This window comes from Eucalyptus grandis, chromosome 11 (assembly GCF_016545825.1).
Source record: "Eucalyptus grandis isolate ANBG69807.140 chromosome 11, ASM1654582v1, whole genome shotgun sequence".
Taxonomy (NCBI): Eukaryota; Viridiplantae; Streptophyta; class Magnoliopsida; order Myrtales; family Myrtaceae; genus Eucalyptus; species Eucalyptus grandis.
The window spans coordinates 12,808,870-12,831,506 of record NC_052622.1 but is presented as its reverse complement, the minus strand read 5'-3'; the positions used below and the strand labels follow the sequence as shown (position 1 = coordinate 12,831,506).

General features: G+C 39.0%; 2 protein-coding genes and 2 long non-coding RNA genes across 4 annotated transcripts; 3 read left to right on the top strand and 1 right to left on the bottom strand.

The window, feature by feature from the left end:
* The first annotated feature begins 105 nt into the window (after positions 1-105).
* Positions 106-3,418, top strand: LOC104424916 (cytochrome P450 714C2). Its single transcript, XM_010037449.3, has 5 exons — positions 106-1,197; positions 1,360-1,589; positions 1,742-1,989; positions 2,296-2,626; positions 2,903-3,418. Exons 1-5 carry the CDS (start codon positions 906-908, stop codon positions 3,326-3,328), a joined length of 1,527 nt encoding a protein of 508 aa, XP_010035751.2. The 5' UTR covers positions 106-905; the 3' UTR covers positions 3,329-3,418.
* Positions 3,419-5,514: 2,096 nt separating this feature from the next.
* Positions 5,515-7,609, top strand: LOC108955920. Its single transcript, XR_001982111.2, has 3 exons — positions 5,515-5,747; positions 6,205-6,490; positions 6,606-7,609. It is a non-coding gene; the product is annotated as an uncharacterized LOC108955920 (long non-coding RNA).
* A 10-nt stretch (positions 7,610-7,619) lies between these two features.
* Positions 7,620-8,937, top strand: LOC120289470. Its single transcript, XR_005547482.1, has 2 exons — positions 7,620-8,031; positions 8,316-8,937. It is a non-coding gene; the product is annotated as an uncharacterized LOC120289470 (long non-coding RNA).
* A 1,689-nt stretch (positions 8,938-10,626) lies between these two features.
* On the bottom strand, positions 10,627-11,823 carry LOC104424915 (CASP-like protein 1C1). The gene is made up of 3 exons (XM_010037447.3): positions 11,517-11,823; positions 11,318-11,420; positions 10,627-11,051 (listed from the first exon to the last, which is right to left on the bottom strand). The coding sequence occupies exons 1-3, from the start codon at positions 11,669-11,671 to the stop codon at positions 10,827-10,829; spliced, it is 483 nt and encodes a 160-aa protein (XP_010035749.1). The 5' UTR covers positions 11,672-11,823; the 3' UTR covers positions 10,627-10,826.
* Positions 11,824-22,637: the final 10,814 nt, after the last annotated feature.

Sequence of the window (22,637 nt, the reverse complement as noted above, 5' to 3'; positions counted from 1 at the left end):
GCTATATGCTTCTACTCGGACAATACAATCGAGGTGGTGTGGTGTGTAGTTCTCTTTCTCTGGATGAGATACCTTATCCTGTCCAGTTGTCTTTAAGAATTGCGGATGGTAGTCATTATTCAAATAGTTATAAGCCTTTATTTTGCCATGGAGATGCATCTGGATTTTAACTTTGATTAATCGACACTCACATGTCTATAGGTCGGTGAGCCCTTGGTTTGGGTGGTTAATTGAATTCTTGCAGGACTAGTGACGTTCTGTAATTTGTCACTGAAGTTTTCCGTATGCTGCTTTAACGAGATAATTCATAATTCTTCGGCCCTAGATACTGCTATAATGTCTATTATACTCTATTTATGTACGTCTGAAATTGGAACTCTGTTGAACTTCAAAAAGAAACAGCCTCTTGGATGTGATTCTCCCAAGCAGTGCTAGTTCCTTTTTAGCTTGATCCGATCAATCCGTTGCAGCTGTCCTTTTGATTATCCTTTAGGGACAAATTTTTATATAAATTTTGATCCCTCCAGTGAATAATCCTTTTAAAATGTATCGATAATAGGTACCAACTATGCAGATAAGTTAAAAGAGGCACGACGAACAAATGTGCGAAGCAGAGTCATTTTCAGATTCTAATCTGAAACAACAGTTGACTAGCTTTTCTTCTTGTTTCTTGCATTGTTTATACAAAGAAGCCTACTCTACGGTTTGTCCTTTAGCAGTTGAATTGGGGCCGTGCAATCAGTAAGGAATATGCGAGTGAGGAGCAGCACACTTGTTCGTTTTCATTTGCAGCTTACAATATTTTGGAGCTGTTAAAAAAAGAAAGAGAAAAAGCCTGTACTACCCCTTTTGATTCATTTAAGAAGAACGAAGAAGGAGCTACGGGAACAGCAGTCTAGACGTCAATGACTACTACTTTAGGAGTCTCCCTCTCTCTCTTTCTTGTGGGCTTCACTTGCTTTTTCTTGTACCTCTACAATCTCTTCTGGTGGAAGCCGCTTTGGCTCCGAAAGAAGCTTCAGCATCAGGGAATCAATGGCCCTGCGCCATCCTTTTTCGTCGGCAACATCTTGGACATTAAGAAGATTCAACTGGAAATGCAAGCAGCGAAGAATCGACAAAGCATCGGCAATCGTGTTTCGCATGATTACATGTCCCACCTATTTCCCCACATTGAGAAATGGAGAGCTGACTATGGTAAACAATTTTTCTTCTACTTCAATCATTGTTCACATCATCGTGTCCAGGAGTTTTCACTAGCTATGGTTGTTACATTTGCCAGCTATTTATGTTGTGTGAGAAGCACATGTAGTTTAGGACGATCATCTTTAACTGCTGAGAACTCTACGGTTATTGCAGGTCCCGTGTTTGCATTCAACCTGGGGAACATGGTGATTGTATGCATATGCAACTTTGACGTAGTGAGGGAGTTTTGTCAGTGCAAGTCTGCTGAATTCGGAAGGTCTGCATACCTGAGAGACAACAGGGGGATTCTCTTGGGTTATGACAGCATCATCACTTCGAAAGGAAGATCCTGGGCGCTCCAGAGAAAAGTCATTGCGCCTGAATTCTTCAATGACAAAATCAAGGTGTGAATTAGCTAGGCAGGTTCTATCAAATTATACAGCAGCACCATCCTTGCTTGAGCTGTCTTTATTTGCACGTGAAGCAGTTAATTTTTGACAGATTAGCTAAGCGATATGTTACTCTCTCCCTTTTTTCTTTTTTCTTTTTTGCATAGGGGATGGTGGACATGATGGTTGAATCTGCCATCTCTGTCTTGGAAAAGTGGGAATCTCAAATGGAGGAAGCCGGGGGAGTTGCTTCAGTGCGGGTCGACGAGGATTTAAAAAGCCTATCTGCTGAAATGATTTCAAAAGCATGCTTTGGGAGCAATTATCTTATTGGCAATGAAATATTTTCTAAGATGTTAGTGCTTCAAGATTTGCTAAGCAAGCAGCATGCTTTTGTTGGTCTTCCCAGGGTAAGGTGAGGGCACCTCCTTCTTCAGTGTTAAAATACTCTAATTGGGGCAACACGTTTGTTGAAGTTTGCTTTCAAGTTTCTATAGCAAGTTCTGACTGAGAAGTTTATGCAATCATTCAGACAATAATAATGAGGCAGACATGATTCCACGTGTTTAACTTTTGTCATCTACTGTTTCATATGCCTTGTTACATATGTATTCTGATAAATTCTCAAGAAACCTTAAAACCTCGCAAATCATGCTTCTCGGACAAAATTATTTCATATTAATCATGCCGCTTTTTAACGTTTTCAAAATTTTGGGTATAGGCATATTCCTACAAAGACTGCTCGTGACATTAGGAGGGTAGGAAAAGAAATCGACCAATGTGTTCTGAAGCTGATGGATGATGATGACAATGCCGAGAAGCCGAGCTTCTTACAGGCCTTAGTCAACAATTTTGGCCGTGGATCAAGTGTCATCGTAGACAATTGCAAGGGTATGTTCTTCGGTGGACATGAAACAACTGCCAGTGGCGCTATGTTTGCTTTAGTACTTTTAGCACACCATCCTGAGTGGCAGGAGCGAGTGCGTGCTGAGGTGGTAGAGATCCTTGGAAATCAAGCCCCGAATATGGATAAGCTGCACAAAATGAAATTGGTACTTCTGACTTTTTTCTGCTTATAATGCAGAGGATTCACAAATCTAAGTATATGCCCACTGGGCAATTGTAGACGTGGGTCATCAGGGTAGGACCTGAACCCTAGCCCCAGTTTTTGTGGTTCACTGTCTTATTCTCTAGCTTAATTACCAATTTTTTCTTTTGTTTATTCTTGCACATACGTTTGAGCAGGCCCATCAAATGTTGCGCTTAGGCTTAGAACTAATCTAATTATAGGATTGCTTGACAATCATTTGTTTTCTCTCTATGTGCAGTTAAATATGGTGATTTATGAAACACTGCGCCTATATTCTCCTGGACCATTCTTGACAAGAGAAACGTCTGAGGCAATGAAGTTTGGGGAGTTTGCGATTCCGAAAGGTGTCAACATCTGGATCCCAATCTCGCTGTTGCATCAGGATCCGGCCAACTGGGGCGACAATGCCCACGAGTTCCATCCAGAAAGGTTTGCAAATGGAATTTCTTCAGCATGCAAGCTTCCGAATCTGTTCATGCCTTTTGGGACAGGGATACGAACTTGTGTTGGCCAGAACTTTGCGATGACAGAACTAAAGATAATGCTGTCTCTTTTGCTGTCTAAATTCACTTTCTCTTTATCCCCGGAGTACAAACACTTGCTGACTTATAAGCTGTTTTTTAAGCCTGAACACGGGGTACAACTGAAGATGGAGAAGATCTGAAATTGTCCATCTTGTGTTTGAATGTTTGGTCTGTTGCGTTGGAAGCTGTACCACGGAAAAGCATAGTAAAAAAAACTGTAGCTTCACGTCCTCCTGTGGTTGGTCAGTAGGGCTTACTTGTGTGTAAAAGCTAAGCTTAGTAACTAAAAAGCTGTTGGCTTACGGGGGATATCAATAAATTTGATGGCCGGCTATACTTTGAATGCATTCGATAATACTCATAGAAAGAGTTTCGTAAAGAATGAAGTTCTTGTTCGATGCAAATTAATTAGTACTGCAAATCTTCTCGACTCACTTATGTTGGACATATTTTAACAAAGAACTTTTGGCTTTCCCTTGAACTCTGCATGTCTTGATTCGGTTCATTATAAATGTAATGGACAAAACCACGTACAAAACCTATCCGAGATCACCTGGAATCGAGGCGGCATATAGTTCTCTTTCTCTGAATGGAAAACCTTATACTGTCCAGTTCTCTTGAAGAATTGTGGATGGCAGTCGATATTCTTATGATTTGAAGCCTTAATATGCTATGCAGATGCATTGAGATTCTAACTTCGATCACTTGACACAAGACTTCCCTACTCCTAGGTCGTTGAGCCCTTAGTCTGGCAGTTAGTTGAACGGTTGCAGGCCTACTCGCATTCTCTTATTTGCCACTGAAGATTTCCGTATGCTACTTTAACGAGATTATTCTTTGTCAAACATAAGTTTTAGATGCTGATGTTATATGTGAACTCTATTTATGCACATCTGAACTTGGAATGCTGTTGTACTTCAAAGAGAAACAGCCTCTTAGACGTGATTCTCCCAAGCAGTGCTAGTTTCATTATAATTCGGTCTGATCAATATGCCGCAGCCTTCCTCTTAATAATCCTATGGCGAAAAATTCCACATATATTTTGATCTCGCCAGTGAATAATCCTATTAAAATGTACCTATAATAGGTACCAACTACGTAGATGAGTTAAAGAAGGCAATGCAAATGTCATTCTTGCCCCCGAGTCCAATCAGAAACCACAATTGACTAGCTTTTTTAATGGTTTCTTGCGTCGTTTATGCAAAGAAACCAACTTTTATCAGTTTGTCCTTTAGCAGTTGAGTTGGTGCTGTGCAATGTGTAAGGAATATACGATTGAGGAACAGCACACTTGGTTGTTTTCCATTTGCAGCTTACAGGTATTTGGAGCTGCCAAAAGAAAAAGAAAATAAGAAAAGTCCTTGCTACCCCTTTCGATTTTTAGGAAGAAACAACAAAGAACGACGGGAACAACAGTTTAGACATTAATGACCACCTTCAGGAGTCCTTCTCTCTTTCTTGTGGGCTTGACTTGCTTTTTCTTGTCCTTCTACAATCTCTTCCGTTAGAAGCTGCTGCAGCTCAGAAAGAAGTTTCAGCATCAGGGAACCAATGGCCCTGCGCCATCCTTTTTCTTTGGCAGCATCCCATTAATGGAGATTCAACTGGAAATGCAAGCCACAAAGAATCAACAAAGCATTGGCAATCACTTTTTGCGTGATGTCCTGCCTATTTCCCCACATTGAGAAGTGGAAAGCTGACTATGGAAAACATATTTTCTCCTACTCCCATCAGTGTTCACATCTTTGTTTTTATGAGTTTTCACCAGATATGCCTGTAACATGTGACGGCTATTTCTATTGTGTAATAAGTGTATGTTGCTTAGGATGTTCATCTTTGCCTGCCAAGAATGACACGGTTATTGCAGGTCCAGTGTATGTGTTCTCACTGGTGAAAATGGTGATTGTATGCTTATGCGATTTTGACATAGTGAGGGACTTTTGTCAGTGCAGGTCCACTGAATTCGGAAGGTCCGCTACCTGAGAGACAATGGGAATTCTGTTGGGATATGACAGCATCATCACTTTGAAAAAAAAATACTGGAGGCTCCAGAGGAATGTGATTGTGCTCGAATTCTGTACAATGAGTACATAAAGGTGTGGATTAGATAGGCAGGTTCTATCAAAACAGCGGCATTGTTTTTGCTTGAGTGTACTTGTTCTTGGAAGCGAAGCATTAATTTTTGACAGAAAAGCTATCTATATGAAACTTGTTTGATTCGCTAAGCAGGTAGCACGCATTTGTTGGTTTTCCTGTTCTTGCACGTGAAGCTGTTAATTTTTGGCAGAAAGGCTATCTATATGTGTTTTGATTTGCGTAGGGAATGGTTGACATGATGGTTGAATCCGTCTTGGAAAAATGGGAATCTCAAATGGAGGAAGCGGGGGGAGTTGCTTTAGCACGGGTCGACGAGGATTTAAAAGGCTTCTCTGCTGAAGTGATTTCAAAAGCATGTTTTGGGAGAAAGTGCGTTATTGGCAACGAAGTATTTTTGAAGACGTTAGTGCTTCAGGACTTGCTAAGCAAGCAGCATGCTTTTGTTGGTCTTCCCGGGGTAAGGTGAGGGTGCCTCCTTCTTCAGCATTAAAAAACTCTAATCAGGGCATTGGTCTTGTTAAACTTTGCTTTCTAGGGCAAATTGTGATCGATAACTTTGGCCTAAGCATGGAAATATGTAATTGGGAAACAAATAGGGATTTGAAAAGATTTGAACTCTGGGCTCTTGTTCCAATACCATGTGAAATTTGCATGACCCCTACTAATTGTCCTAAAAGCTTATATTATTAGATGAATATTTGTATTATTATATTTATGTTTTTAACGGAGGCAGACATGATTCCACTTGTTTACCTTTTGTTAGTTTACCTTTTGTTAGCTACTGTTTCATATGCTGTATTACATGTGTAGAGAAGTTTCTTCTGATAAAAGAGATGTTAAACCGTGTATATCATGCTTGAACAGGAGGCTTTCATATTAATTTTGCCGCTTCTTAACTTCTTCAAAATTTTGGGTATAGGCATGTTCCTACAAGACTGCTCATGACATTAGGAGGATACGAAAAGAGGTAGACCGATCAGTTCCTGAAGCTGATAGGCAGTGATGATTACAATGCGGAGAGGCAGAGCTTCTTAGTGAGGGAGTTTTGTCAGTGCAAGTCCGCTGAATTCGGAAGGTCTGCGTACCTGAGAAACAACAGGGGAATTCTGTTCGGTTATGACAGTCTCATCACTTCTAAAGGAAAATCCTGGGCGCTCCAGAGAAAAGTCATTGCGCCTGAATTCTTCAATGACATAGCTAGGCAGGTCATATCAAATGCACAGCGGCACCTTCCTTGCTTGAGCTCTCTTTGCTTGCACATGAAGCAGTTAATTTCTGACAGTATAGCTAACCTATATGTTACTCGTTTCTTTTGCATAGGGAATGGTGGACATGATGGTTGAATCTGCTGTCTCTGTCTTGGAAAAGTGGGAATCTCAAATGGAGGAAGCGGGGGAAGTTACTTCAGTACGGGTCGATGAGGATTTAAAAAGCCTTTCTGCCGAAATGATTTCAAAAGCATGCTTTGGGAGCAATCATCTTATTGGCAATGAAATTTTTTCTAAGATGTTAGTGCTTCAGGATTTGCTAAGCAAGCAGCATGCTTTTGTTGGTCTTCCCGGGGTAAGTTGAGGGTGCCTCCTTCTCTGGGGTTAGAAAACTCTAAATGGGGCGACAGGTTTGTTAAAGTTTGCTTTCAAGTTTCTACGGCAAGTTCTGACTGAGAAGTTTGTGTTCTTTCAGACAATAATAATGAGGCAGAAATGATTCCACATGTTTACCCCGTATCAGCTACTGTATCATATGCCGCGTTACGTATGCAGCAAAAGTTCCTTCCGATAAATTCTTAAGAAACCTTGGATGCTTGTGACAGCCCATGGACCAAGCATGATCCGAGACCGTCTGTGATTCGGCCATGTCACGCACAAGGGCTTTGCCCGCAGACAGCCCTGATTGATCCATGAATGATCCACAAACTGTGCACGATCAGCCCATGTGCGATACGAGCAAAAGCCCATGCACGACCAATGACCGAGCCATGATCAATGTTCGGCCAACCCATGTGCAACCTGCAGTGGTTCACCTACTTCATGTCAGGCGGTCATGCTGACCCTAATCTTGCTTTTGACAAGCGCCCATGGTTTTTCCAAGGCCTAGAGCCATTGAGTGGCTTGCTATGTGCAGACTTGACATGATGATATATATTCAAACTCCACTATTGGATTGGACGGATGATCAATGGCTGGGATAAGACTTGAACTTGTATAAATAGGGGTCCCTTCCCTTGTTGAGTTTAGCTCGTTCATAGCAAATAGACTCGCCCCTTTGTGTCTACGATCCTTGTGTTTGTGCATGTGTGTAAGGCTGACTTGAGATCGCAAATCCTAAGGTGATTGATCGATTGGAAACAACCGACCCGTGACACTTTCATATTAATCTTGCCTCTGTTTAACGTCTTCAAAATTTTGGGTATAGGCATATTCCTACAAAGATTGCTCATGACATTAGGAGGATAGGCAAAGAAGTCGACCAATCTGTTCTGAAGCTGACGGACGATGATTACAATGCCGAGAAGCCGAGCTTCTTACAGGCCTTAGTCAACAATTTTGGCCCTGGATGGAGTGCCATTGTAGACGATTGCAAGGCTATATTCTTCGCCGGACATGAAACAACTGCCAGTGGCGCTACCTTTGCTTTAGTACTTTTAGCACACCATCCTGAGTGGCAGGAGCGCGTGCGTGCCAAGGTGGTAGAGATCCTTGGAAATCAAGCCCCGAATATGGATAAGCTGCACAAAATGAAATTGGTACTTCTAAATCTTTTTTTGCCTATTATGCACACGAGCGACAAATCTAACGATGTACGCACTGGGCAATTGTAGGCATGGGTTGGTCAGGGCAGGACCTGATCCCTAGCCCCAATTTTTGTAGTTCACTGTATTATTCTCTAGCTTAACCTATCAATCAATTATTATTATTTATTTATTCTCACATGTTCATGCGAGCAGACCCTTCGTATGTTGCCCTTAGGCTTAGAAATAATATAATTAAAGGACTGTTTGCCAATCAGCTGTTTTCTCTGGATGTGCAGTTAAATATGGTGAATTACGAAATATTGCGCCTATATTCTCCTGGACCGTTCTTGACAAGAGAAACGTCAGAGGAAATGAAGTTTGGGGAGTTTGCAATTCCGAAAGGTGTCAACATCTGGATCCCAATCTCGCTGTTGCATTAGGATCCGGCCAACTGGGGCAACAATGCCCACGAGTTCCATCCAGAAAGGTTTGCAAATGGCATTTCTTCAGCATGCAAGCTTCCGAATCTGTTCATGCCTTTTGGGACAGGGATACAGAATTGTGTTGGCTAGAACTTAGCGATGAAGAACTGAAGATAGTTCTGTCTCTTCTTCTATCTAAGTTCACTTTCTCTTTATCCTCGGAATACATACACTTGCTGAGTTATAAGCTGTTTTTTAAGCCTGAACACGGGGTCCAACTGAAGATGGAGAAGATATGAAATTGTCCATCTTGTGTTTTGAGTGTTTGGTCTGTTGCATTGGAAGCTGTACCACGAAAAAGCATAGTCAATATAATTGTAGCATCATGTCCTCTTGTGGGTGGTCAGTAGGGCTTAATTCTGTGTAAAAGCTAAGCTTAGTGTGCTCTTGGCTTACAGGGCATATCAATAAATTTGATTGGCAGCTGTTCGTTGAATGCATTCGGTAATTCTCACAATGAAGGAAGTTTGTGTTTAAAGCAAGTTAATTTAGTACTGCATATGTTCATGACTCACTTATGTTGGACATTTCTTAACTAGGAACTTTAGGCATCCTATTACCTTGAACTCTGCACGCCTTGCTTCTGTTCATTATGAATGTAATGGAAAAAGCTATGTACAAACTCTAGCTGAGATCACCTGAAATCGAGGTGGTGTATAGTTCTCTTCTCTGAATAGGAAACCTTATCCTCTCTGCTTCTCTTTAAGAATTGTGAATGGTGATTACTTTAATGATTTTTGATTTTAATCTGCTATGGAGATGCTTCCGATTCTAAATTTGATCACTCGACAATCAACAGTTCACTAGGTAGTTGAGCCCTCGGTCTGGCGGTTAGTTAAATTCTTGCAGGCCTAGTCACTTTCTGTAATTTGTCATTGAAGATTTCCAGTGTTTTAATGAAATAATTCTTCATCATATTCGAGTTCTTGATGCTGCTGTCATATCTGAACTCTATTTGTGTGCTTCTGCACTTGGAATGCTGTTGTACTTCAAAAAGAAGCAGCCCTTGGGTGTGATTTTCCCAAGCAGTGCTAGTTTCATTTTAGCTCCATTAATCCGCTGCTGCAGCCGTCATTTTTGATTATCCTTCTGGGACAAATTCTATATATATTTTGATCCCCCGGTGAATAATCTATTTAAAATGTACCAATAATTGATACCAACTACGTAGATAAGTTAAAAGAGGCTCAATAAACAAATGTGCAATTCCAGTCCAATTGGAAACCGTGGGCAACTGGTTTTTCTTTTGGTTTCTTGCGTTGCTTATACAAAGAAACCAACCATTATCAGTACTTTTTCCATCAGCAGATGAATTGTTACTGTCTAGTTTCGTTTGCCATTTGCATCTTGCAATTGTTATAGCCGTAGAAAAAGAACCTGTCCTTCCCATTTTAATTTATTAGAGAAGAAACAAGAGAGCTATGGGGATCAGCAGTTTAGACATCAATGGCTATAACTTGAGGAGTCCTCTCTCTCTCTCTCTTGTGGGCTTCAATTGCCTGTTCTTGTACCTCTACAATCTCTTCTGGTGGAAGCCGCTGCGGCTCAGTAATAAGCTTCAGCATCAAGGAGTCAATGGCCCTTTGCCGTCCTTTTTCTTCGACAACATTCCTGATATTAAGAAGATCCTACTGGAAATGCAAGCCACAAAAAATCGACAAAGCAACAGTAATCACGTTTCTCATGATTACCTGTCCCCGCCTATTTCCTCCTCACACAGAGAAGTCGAGAGCTGACCGGGATATTTATATTTTCTTCTACTTCAGTAATTGTTTACATCTTTGCGATTAGGAGTTTTCAGTGCCCATAATTTGTGCTGGCTATTTCTATTTCTAGATAAGCATAAGTAGCTTATGTTTATTGAGATGTACACGCGAGTTGTGTTAAAAAGTCTTGCATTAAAGAATTGATGTGATATCAAGTAATTATTATTTATTATCAACTTAGGTTTTTGAATAAAGGTGGGTTCTTAATCAGTTTAGATAAAGTTGCGCTTCCATCAAATGATATCAGAGTCAATGATTGATTGGTGGTCTACTCTCAATAAACTTAAGATAAGTTGAAGGATTTTTTAATTTAGGGAGAGCAAACATAACAGTGAATTCGCACGTGAGGAGAAGAAAAATAATGGAAGTGAAGGACATATTCGTTCAAATAAGAATAAGTACACTAAAGCAGATACATGTAACACACTGGTTGATCCTTGATAGGGATCCTTTTTTAATTCTAGCGATCTAGATTGCCGGGAAAGGATGCTGGGAAACTGAAGGCCAAGCAAAAATTCTTGTAGCTTCAAATACACAGTTCTGCTGGGGGTAAAATCCCTCAATCTAGGAGAGGATACAGGACAGTGTGTACGGAATGAAGGAGAATCATCACATACAATATGAGCCCAGCAAAACCGGCACCTAGAGCTCCGCTCACGTGGTTGCAGTACTTGGGGACTTGGCCGCAAATCGGTAGCCATCCTGCGCGAACATTTCCATCCTTACCCACTTGAGCAACCGCCAGCGCTGCAGATACGCTTGAAGTCAGTAGCAGGGTGACAACCTGGTTCAAAGTACGAGAAGAAAGGTAAGTTAAAAAGAAGTGAGAAGACTGCAGCAGAGTAAGCATCCTGCAGATTGATTGAGCAATGAAAGAGTTTTACTAGCTTTCGGAGAAAAGAGACGTAGATTAACCGATGAGTACAGGGATTGCAATACCCCTTTCTGGACCTGCTAAATGGACGGCCTCGGCCCTGGCCATGGGCCGTGTGCATAGCCAAAAACACTAAACCATCGTCGTTTTAATTTTGCTGAGGTTTTCGAGCTTACCATATCAAATGCAGCAACTAGTCTCCAAAGCAAGGTCTCTGCTGGAAGAAAGATGACCAGAAAGCTGTAGACGCTAACGACGGCATTGGCAATCATAAAGTACCTACATCAAAAGCTTCTCGTGACGGCAACTTGAGAAGGAAAGCACAAAGAAATTGGAAAGGGAATGAACCATGCACGATTCGACGAAGTGACTCACTTGAAGGATGGAATGTCGCTGTACTTGGCTTCGAAAGATATGGCAAAGACGCTGGCCCTCTCGTGGCTCGTCCCCATCACGATGGCTGCCGACATGGTCGCCCCTAAGGCGAGGAGCCTCAGCACGAGGCCAAACAGCCTCCCGACCTTGGCCATAGATCCCGCAGCAAAATCGTCTTCACCCTTCTCTAGCGGAGCTCACGACAGCATGTTCCTTCTGGGGGTGGTATTGGAGTCTTAATCTCCGCGAAGTTGGGGAGAACGTCTGAGGTTAGCAGGGTGTTAGGAAGGAAGATGAAGGATGGTTCACTTTCAGGATGACTTCTTCGTTGGGGTTGGTTGAATATGCTCACCTGTCGCCACAATTACCTCCAATGCCCTTCTTTCTCCCAGCATGTGTATTGGCTGTCTGGACCTTTGTCCCGCACGTTACCATTTTCTTGATTTAGATAACCAAAATTTAAGCTTTTAGCTGCAGAGTAGGCCTCTTCGGTTGAGGCTTGAAGGAGACATACATAGAGGGCAGAGTCCGGCCAGCCAATTGGGCTCTATGACTGATTATGTATATCTTGTGGAGATCGTTAAAGAGGATGAACTGATATAGAATTCCTACCTGTCAAACAATTGAGTCGGGTCGGGTTGGGTCGAAAATAGTCCGATCCAAATAAACCAATTTTTATACAATGCAAATCTAATGATCCATATTTGACCTGATTCGGACTTGATCTGATCCATATTCACCCCAACTTATATTGTTAAAACACTTTCATATATAATCCACTTTACAAAAACTCATACCTAAATTGAGATAAGAGTATGGAGTGAGCACGAGATTGAGTGAGGGCAAAAAAAAAAAAAATAATAAAGATGGATTGAGTCTAAGTAAGTTGTAAATTTGTTTATCATCTATTTATCGTCCGTTTAACACCATTATATGGTTTAAACCCATTTATGATTTATTTATTTAATATAATTAAGCCATTTATGACTCATTTAATACCCATCTAAGATAAGAAATGGGTCAATGACCCAATTAATGGGTCTAGAAAATTCTAGCGTTCTGTTTAAGTAATGATGGAAAGATTCTTGGACCGGTGAATTCTTCAAATCATTAGTAAGTTTCAAATGGCGTTGATGTAAGGAAAAAAGGGCAATCTGGAAATTGTTGGTGGTAATTTGCCAACGATTCCAATAAATTCCCGACTTCCATATGCGTAGCTTACCAATCTTTTAAAATCATCAAATTCCATACGGAATTACCAAACTCAGGTGGAGTGCATCATCCACTTTTCTCAAAAGAAGATAACTAGTTTTAGATTAACGACCCTAAATTGAGCCACTTATTGACTTTTGTTCGATCCATTCGAAAATACCAACTATTTAAATACTTTCCGAGTTTTGTTTAAGTTGCCGATTCTTGCATCAATTCATCAACTTTATCAAGCTACCTACCAACTTTTCCAATGAAATTATAAAATAGATGTAGGTTACTAACTCATTTTTCAGCCACTTGGTACAGTTAATTAAATTGATTCTAATTACCAATTTTCTTAAGTACTTATCGACTTTTATTGGAGTTGCTAGCTCTTAGCTGAAATTATACTTTGTGTGAGTTTTTTCCTTGTCAAACGAAATTTTGATTTATTAATAAAATAATGCATGAAAGGATCCATAGGAAAACTTAAAAGTCGCCATGCAAACCCTTAGAGTTTCAAAACAAACAAAAAAAAAACTAAAAGTCAAAGTATATTATCAAAGCATGGTTGGTAGAAAAAATAATGATTGGTAGCTAATCATCGAATCACACATCATCATCATAAGTGATGAGCACCTATCAGAATCTCCATATGTAGTTATGGCTCTGCCTTTTAGCATTATGTACCTAGATTTGGTGTTCCCAACACTATCACTATATGGAGATAATATAAACATCTTGAACAAGCTTAGATTTGACACTTGTAAGAACGAGCCCTTTAGCAAGTACAAGACGCCAAAGTTTTTAATAAAAAACACGTTGAATGAATATAGATTTGACACCAAAACTGCCGTGAGTAGTACTCACTGAGTACTATTGAAATTGGAGGTGAGTACTTGTTCAAAATGCTTTAAATCTAGAATTAGATTGGAAAGAAAAGTTGTAAAATCTAAGATTAGAAGAGCAAAGAGCAAAGCTCCCAAACCTAAATTTAAATTGGAAGAGTATGGAAATAAACAAGAGAAAATAAAAGGAAAATCAAATTGAGGAAGGGAAGGAGAAATCTAGGTCAAATTCTTCCCTTCCAAAAGTTGAAGAGATGAAGAAAGGCTAAAGCTAGTAGAGGGAGAGAGGATCACACAACGGTGCCACATTAGCAAATTATAATCATTGGGATTTCCAAAATGTTCAAATTATAGAGACAGATAGATAATTTAGTTACTCTTGCATTTCTTAAGCTTCTGAATATCACAATCCGGCAATTGGTAGGGGCAATTTTTTTGATTGAGTATTTAATTTGATAGTTGATTAACATTTTCTTCAAAATGGAAAACATGAGGAGTAACATGCAGGAAAGTTGAACAATATAGCAACCTACATAAAAAAAAAATGCTCGCATGTTTTTTCTTATGAGGAAAAAGAAATTGCAAAGGACATGACTGTAAAAATTATGGAAGATATCATTCCATAATCAATTAAAATCGTCAGCAAATTCAATTACATGAAGGGCAATTGAAATTGCATGCAAGAAAGGCCTGTAGTAGTCACGCTTCTCGAAACCCATTTATTAGATTCCAAAATTATCATTCCCCGATTATGGATCGATGAGTACATAACGTGGATGGTTGGATCAAAACGAAAAGAAAAAAATTCAACCATCGCCTAAATATTAAAAAGATGGTGATTTACGAACGAACGGCTAACAAAAATTACCGATTATAAGATTGAAAATATTAATGATTAAAGAAAATTATGATGTATGAAAATAATTCCTCATTGTCAGACCTTTGAGGTTTTTAGGAAAATGTAACGTAAGATAAATTACTAGTCATAAGTGAAAACGAGTTATGATCATCATAAATAGATTATGACACAAAATTAAATTTCTTGCATGTAGATTAGGGGTAAGCAAGATGGACTGATTGAACTTGTTCGTTTGGTCCAGTTTCCGGTTCCTAAAAGTGGAACTAGTGTCGGGTGGTCTAGTTCTCGGTTTCAAGGGGGAATTGAATTGCCGCATCGATTGTTTTTTATTTTTATTTTTATTTTTTAAATGTGTCACGCACGTTTCATGAGACAATCGTTTGGGATCAAGATTGTGCAGTGACTTTCTTGAGAAATTTATGTGATGACTTCCTTGGATTTCCCAAAGATTGATCGTGAATATTCTAGAAAGAGAAGGGAAATGAACTTTGTTACTTCACAGAGAAGGGAAATGAACTTTGTTACTTCACACCACTTACATTTAGCCTTACTCACGCCATTACCATCTGTGAATTTTTTCGAATTTAAACTATATGGAAGTGTGTTTTCTTTTCTTGAAGGCTTAGAGCAAGTAGAGTTATCTTCCTCATCCTCATGAATTAAGGATGTAACTCTACATCTCTTGAATCCATCTCTTGGATCCTTGGTAGTTGAATATTCTCCTTGATCCTTGTTATGTCTTGACATGTCAACTAAGAAATCTTAAATCATAAGATGAACCTCAATATTTGGCAAATCCCCACAAATTCGTGCTGTGACTTTGTTATATTTCTCGCCAACAGTAGATAGGGGAGGAAAGCACCTAAAACATCATAATAAAAATAGAGAAAGTAAAACACTTGCAGCTGATTTAGAATAAAACCAACTTTTGAGGAACCAGGTAGCATAAACAGTTTATATACATTGCAAATGTAGAAATTATACCTTTATGTAAGATGGAAAACAGAAGGCAAATGTGAAGTCAACAACAATCTTCTAAAGATCAAAGTCTCAGATTTCAAATTTGATGTAGATGACTTGTCCTAGAACATATAAAAACAACATGACGGTTAATAGCCAGAGAAAACCGTCGAACATGTACAAACTTTCCAATATAGAACCTAATTCACCAGCCCGAAACAGAATGACCCACAGATCAATCTGGCAGGCAAGAATAGAGATAGAGGAACCAAACCGAATCACTGAAAAGACCCTGCACACCAGCTCAAGCAATACCCCACACTGTTCCTAACCATATCAAGCATCATCCCAACCGACCGCAACTCGAGAAGAGACCAAATCGACAGGAGCGAGAGCGAGATGAGAAAACGAAACGAAACCGCCACGAACGTGAGTGCCCACATCGTAACTCAATCCAATAAAAAAACCCAGCAGGCCCCACGCCCCCATCAACTTGCCACTAAAGAAGAGGCCGAACCTAAAAACGAGAGAAGGGGGCGCCCGCGACACGATTACTTACCCGGCTATGGAAACGGTTTAGGTTTGCGATCGAACCGCGCCGGACGACAGCAATGGAGATTTAAAAGATCGCAAATTCGCAGATCCGCCCAATCAAAGCACAATGGCTTTCCGTGACGGTGAAGACGGTGGCGACTGATGGCGAAAGGAGAAGGAGGAGAAAAACGTAGAAGTCGAAATGCTCGGAAAAAAGATAGAAGAAGTCGAGCTCTGGGCCTCTCGAGTCTCGGCTTGTAGTACGTAAATGGAGGTTAAGCGAGAAAACAAAGAGGAAGAGTAAATGGGTATGATCATAAATGATATAAATGATCTGAGTTAAGACCCATTAATGGTCTCTTTAAATGGGTGTTAAATGAGTATATAAATGGGTGGATTAATGACCCATTTTGACACATCTAATTTGGGTGCATGGAGTTTATAAATTTGATAATAATTCCAAAAAATCACATCATTTTAATTTTAAAATAAGTATCTTAGCCGAGAAATGGGAATATGTGGTGGATGCCAATAATATTACTAAAATACGCAGGTGAGCGGGCGCCACGCGAGGGCCGCCCGACTTGAAGTTCATCCTAAACTTGAAGTTCCTCCTTTCTCTCTCTCCTTGCTGCACTCTCGCGCGGCCACCGGGGAAATTACGAAAAAGTCGTAATTATACCGATTCAAATCCTAAAACTTATTTTTTTAATAATATTTTATTTTTAAAATTGTTTATTAATTTCTTTTCCTTTTTCTTTTTTTCTTTTTTTCCTCCTCCCTCTTCCTCCCTTTGGCTCCGGCAACCGGCCAGGCTGGCCGATCTCCCTGGCCGGTCGCCGGCCTGAGTCGATCCGGTGGGGTAAGCCCCCTCGGATCGCCTCGCCGAAACCCCGCCGAGGGCGATTTTGCCGGCCGATCCGGTCCGATGGGTGGGTTGGTTTTTATGCTTAGGGTTTTGGGGGGTTGATGTTCCCGAGGCTGATCCAGCCCCACGAGGAGCTCATCGGCCCGACGACTTCGGCGGCGGCGGCGGCGGGGTCGGGCATCGGGGGATCCGTGCCTCGTGCTGATCTCCGATCCCAAGCCGCGGCTCCGCTGGACGACCAATCTCTACGAGTGCTTCGTTGACGCCGTCACCTGGCAGAGGGAGGAGTGAGTCCCCGCTGGATCTGGCGAGGGCTCCCTCGCGGTTGCCGGGCGAGGTGAGCCCTCGCCAGATCCGGCGAGGGGGCTCGCTGTCGCGTCCTCCTGGCCGGTCGCCGGAGCCAAAGGAAGAAGGAGGGAAGAAGGAGGAAGAGGGAGGAGGGAAAAAAGAAGAGGAAAAAGGAAAAAAAAATTAATAAAAGAGGAGAAATAAGTGATTTAACTTCCTTATTAAAAAAAAAGTTAATGATCTTTAATAATTGATCATCTCTATTTAGTTTAGTCTCCTATTTAGTTTGCTTTTCCCCGGAAAAACTTCAGTTAAAAGCTTGAGTTGCATTGGAATGGGCATGATGGCATGTTATGTCAAATTTACCCAAAAAAATTAATTCAAATTAATTCATCAAATTAAAAAATAAAATAATTAATTAGGAGAGAAGTAAAATAAATTCATCAAATAAAATAAAAAACCTATCCTCTTGTTTACTAACAAAAACTATGCATAATGAAACAAAAGAAAATAATTATGGGAAAATTCAAATGCTCCAAATTTAAGTAACTTACCTTAGGAAGGCCAAGCAACCCCCACAAGCATTTCCTCAAAAAAAAAAAAATTAATCATACATAAATTTTGAATAATGAATGATGATAATGAAAATTAGTCTTTTAGTAATCAACATAAATCTGTTTACTTAGAAAAAATGACTTTAGTTTTCTTAAATTTACCCAAAAAAATTAATTCAAAATACTTCTTATCAATCAAAATAAATTCATCAAATAAAATAATAAAATAATTAATTAGGAGAGAAGTATAATGGCCAAAAAGTGAAACAAAACAAAATAATAATTATGAGATTTCTGTACCTTGACCAAATCCTTCCCAAGCAAGACCCGCATAGCTTAGCTAAGCTAACCAACCGAAGTGGGAGAAATAAGTGGATTAAGTTCCTAAAAAAAAAGTTAATAATCATCCTAGCTTCAAACATAAAAAATGGTCTATTTAGTTAACTCTCTTAATTTAGTTTGTTTTTCCCTAGAAAAACTTGAGTTTAAACATTGGCCAGCATGGGAATGGGAGGCATGGGAATGAGCATGGCCATGGCATGTTATGTTTAGTCTCCTTATTAAATTTACCCAAAAAATTAATTTAAAATAGTTACTCCTTTGCTTTACATTTTGTCCACTTATTAATCAAAATAAATTCATTAAATTAAAACATAAAATAATTAATTAGGAGATTCATCAAATAAAAATAATAAACTATTCATTCCTCTTCTTTACTAACAAAAACTATGCATAATGAAACAAAAGAAAATAATTATGGGAAAATCCAAATGCTCCAAACTTAAGTCAAGCCCCACAGGCATAATTCATCGTAAGTTCCTCAAAATAAAAATAAAAAGGTTAATAATGCAAACAAGATAATGATGATAATGATAATTAGTCTCTTAATAATCAAAATAAATCAAAATAAATCCGTTTACTTAGAAAAAAAGAATTCTATTTAGAACATATGTAACATAAGTATCCGACGTCGGCATGTTTAATCTCCTTAAATTTACTCAAAAAAATAATTCAAAATAATTTATTTTCTCCGCTAATTATTAATCAAAATAAATTCATTAAATAAAAAAATAAAATAATTAATTAGGGAGAAAAGTAGAATGGCTTTAAAGAGAAAGTATGAAACAAAACAAAATAATAATTATGACATTTCTGTACCTTTGTGACAACTCCTTATCCGACTCCAAGCAAGCCCAAGCAAGCCGCATAGCTAAGCTAACCACTTCAGGAGAAACGATCTTTAATAATCCAAGATAATGATCATCCAAGCATAAAAAAACTTGAGTTTAAACATTAGGTGCCGCAAGGGCATTGGAATGGGCATGGGCATGGGCATGACAATGTTATGTTTAGTCTCCTTGTTAAATTTACCCAAAAAATTAATTCAAAATAAATCCATCAAATTAAAAAATAAAATAATTAATTAGGATAGAAGTAAAATAAATTCATCAAATAAAAATAATAAAAATAAACTATGCTGTTCTTTACTAACAAAAACTATGCATAATGAAACAAAAGAAAATAATTATGGGAAAATCCGAATGCTCCAAACTTAAGTAACTTACCTTGAGGAAGGCCAAGCAAGCCCCAGGAGCATAATTCATGATAAGTTTCTCATAAAAATAAAAAAGTTAATCATACATAAATTTTGAATAATGCAAAGAAGATAATGATAATGATAATGAAAATAAATTTGTGTATTGGTGTATTTAGTTTAGTCTCTTAGTAATCAAGATAAATATGTTTACTTAGCTAAGGTAGAAAAATGTTGAGCAAGAAAATAAATAAGGACTTTCACCAAACCACTATCCCTCAGATTATTTTTGAGGGAAGGGGTTAAGCAAGAGGCTGCAGGACTACAGCGCAGAACTTAGCAAGGATAAATGAGATGGCATTCACAGATAAAAGGTGAAAACAAACCTCATTCAACTCTTCAACCTTTTGCTTCCTCAAGCAATGCAAGAAGTCAAGAAGAATTTGCATATTTCTCTCGGCTTCCTCTTGTTCCATTTTTCTCTTCTTCTCCGCAAGAAACACGATAAGGCTATCTAGCTCCTCGATTGACACTGGACAACCCTATGGATAATCAAAAGGCCATATTAGCATAATATATTTCAACTCAAAAACAGCCAACACAGTCCAAATTATTTTGTTCTCCACGGCTACTTAGCTACACGTCCGGTAAATACCCAATGCACTAGAGCATCATTGGATAGCATCTCCGGGTTATTAAGATTGAAGGTCAACTGTGTTTTTCTGAAATGCTATCCATAAAGAAGTAAAGAAGTACGAACAAGCAAGGAAAGGGTCAACATCACAGGTTCAATTCCTCAAAAGCTGGTAATTGGATCACTCAATTGAGCTTTGGCTTAATACTTATATAATCCAGATCGATACCATATATATTGTGGCTCATGATTTACTTAGCTAGAAAAGAGATCTAGCTAAAATTTGATTAAGGCATGTGTTAAAGTTATGAGTTACAACTTCAGTCTACTACAAAACATATCAGCAGAAAGTGCAAAGTTGTGATTAAATTACCTTCTTTGTGCATAAAAAAGTGTCCCAAGGTCAATGAAGTAAAGTAATGCACTAGACGGTTCCATAAAGAGGTAAAGAGCCTGGACCTTGTTACCACAGAGCTAGAAAGTGAAAAATAATAGTTGCTTTGCAAAATATAGATACCCATTTATGCGTTTGCCAAAATTTGGAGATGGCTTCCATCGACTCTTCTTCAAATACAAATTTGACATGGAATAAAGTAAATATATTTGACATGGAATACAAGTATATATATATATATTTACATGGGTTTTCTTTAAATGAGCAAAATAAATAAATCATGTCAAAAGAAATACTATCCATATTTATTAAAATTCGAAAACAATATGAAAAAAATTCTTAATTTTAAAGATCAATCGAGAATTTCATTGATGGGAAGAAGATTTAGATTTTACAGAAAATTAGGCGACGAAAATATACCAAAAGTCAAGTTAAAAATTATTAACTAATTTGTGATACGGCGGAATAGGGTTCTTCGCGGTGGGGCCTCTCCGCCTCGTCGAAACTGATATTCCCAGGCGGTCGTGTCCAATAAGATGGGGCGAAGAAAAGAGAGTTGTTTTTTTAGTCCCGTCACGTGTCCTTCCAAAGTACAAAGCTCCAAATTCAAGCCCTCGTCCCCCGCCTCGCTCGCTCCTTTGTTATTTATTTATTTATTTATTTAGAGGCGTTCCTGAAGTCCGACTCACGAAGCTTGTCCTTCAAGTCAAAGTACAAAGCTGTCAAATTTAACTTTCTTTCGTCTTGTTTTGACCCACGTGCTCCCCAAGCTCCTGTGGGACCTGTGGGAGGATATTGCCCTGCTTTTTGACCGAAACTTCTTTCTCCTTTTGAAGATAGAATTAGCTCATGCTCTTTTAAAAGGAATAAGGAAATGCGATAAATGCGCGCGAGGACCAACATAACTAAAATTATCAGGGCTGCCGTGCTGTTTTGGAAAATAAAAGGAGCACAAAAATTGAGGAAATTTTCCATCCAAATCCTCTATCTCCCTCCCCAGCTTCCATTTTCTAAAAAACTTTCCAATGCAGCTATGTTTCTTTTATAACTAGAGTAAAATATTATTCTAAAGCATGATATTTTTCTTCCTTTAAAAAAAAAATTTCTCGAGTTTTGAGGATGGTTTGAAAAGAGACCAAATGCCTGCCTCTTACGCTCTTTATGGGAAGGAGAAGAAGACGGTCACTTCTTCACTTTTATCTATTTATTTATTTATTTAATTTGCGGTGCTAAAGTGTCGTGTCTCTTTGGGGTTGACATCTGATTGGAGTTTGGTCAAGGTCATTCACTCCTATTCCCTTTTGGCGGGAAGGAGCCAATTCTTGCTCCGCCTCACTCGCTCTTCTTGAACCGTGGGTTCCTCTTTTTTTTTTTTTCTCCAAAACTTCCTATTTTTGGGACCTCTATTTTCAATTTATTTTCCAAACACCTTTCTAATTTGATGAGACCGGAGAGGAGCTAGCCTCGCAATATTAGCAAAATATCAATAATATTTTGAACCCGTAATTCCGAGCTTGACAAGAAAATTAATAATAAAAAATTCAACTACTTGTAAGTAAATAATCTCTTCAATGAGTATTAATAGTGTTAAATGAATATGCCCGCCTCCTACTTCTTAGTTGTTAGGATGGATTATAGGTAAATTTTCATAAGCAAATTTACCTCTAATTTTGGTGGTGAAATGGTGGCTCTGTTGGTTTGGGTACCACATCCACCTGACCTCCATCACCCTTTCCACCACCACAGCTTCCAACCTCCGCTGCCACGGTCAAACCATCACCACCGTCCCCTCTCGGTCTAAGCCTCGTCGATGGGGTCGCGAGTGGATTAACCACCTAGTTTAGTCCATTAACTCTGATTTTGTAAAGTCAATGTGGGAAAACCTACAATTAAACATCACTATTTCCACATTAATACATTAATCACACAACGAGAATCAAGCAAGCAAAGAATGAAACCAGCCTCCATCCCATTTTCACAGCTTCTTCTTCAAAGATAAGTTCAAATGAAATATATCTCGTGCTTATAATAATAATAATCAAAATAAAACTTAAGGGTTGTGAAAAGCTTAACACCATCGTCAAATAGAAAAAGTAGAAAAAGTAGAAAAAGGGAGGTACCATAAGATTGGAAAAGTTAGAAAATATAACTAAAATGAAACGTCATTCCAACTATATTTGAATTAGGTAAGAGAGTTTAAGTACTTGCTTTATATAAAATAAATAAATGATTAAATTGCCAAGTGATTTTTAAATGTTTTTGGCCGCATAATCACAATCACGCATTCGCTTGCTTGCTTTTGATTTGCTCGAAACGCTCTCGGCTAGAGAGAGAGTCTTCCGAATCTCGAATCTCCCGGGCAAAAGAGAGTGCGAGAGTGGAGGGATGAGAAAGAGAAAGGAGGAATTTCAAGGTTAGGAGGAACTTCGGGTGGCCTGCCTATTTTAGTAATATCAT

Coding starts and splice junctions, on each gene's coding strand:
- LOC104424916 (XM_010037449.3), top strand. CDS start 906: ATGACTACTACTTTAGGAGTCTCCCTCTCTCTCTTTCTTGTGGGCTTC. Junction 1,990..2,295: donor GTTGGTCTTCCCAGGGTAAG/GTGAGGGCACCT, acceptor TTTTGGGTATAG/GCATATTCCTACAAAGACTG. Junction 2,627..2,902: donor AGCTGCACAAAATGAAATTG/GTACTTCTGACT, acceptor CTCTATGTGCAG/TTAAATATGGTGATTTATGA.
- LOC104424915 (XM_010037447.3), bottom strand. CDS start 11,671: ATGGCCAAGGTCGGGAGGCTGTTTGGCCTCGTGCTGAGGCTCCTCGCC. Junction 11,421..11,516: donor AGCGACATTCCATCCTTCAA/GTGAGTCACTTC, acceptor CTTTTGATGTAG/GTACTTTATGATTGCCAATG. Junction 11,052..11,317: donor TAGTTGCTGCATTTGATATG/GTAAGCTCGAAA, acceptor ACTTTGAACCAG/GTTGTCACCCTGCTACTGAC.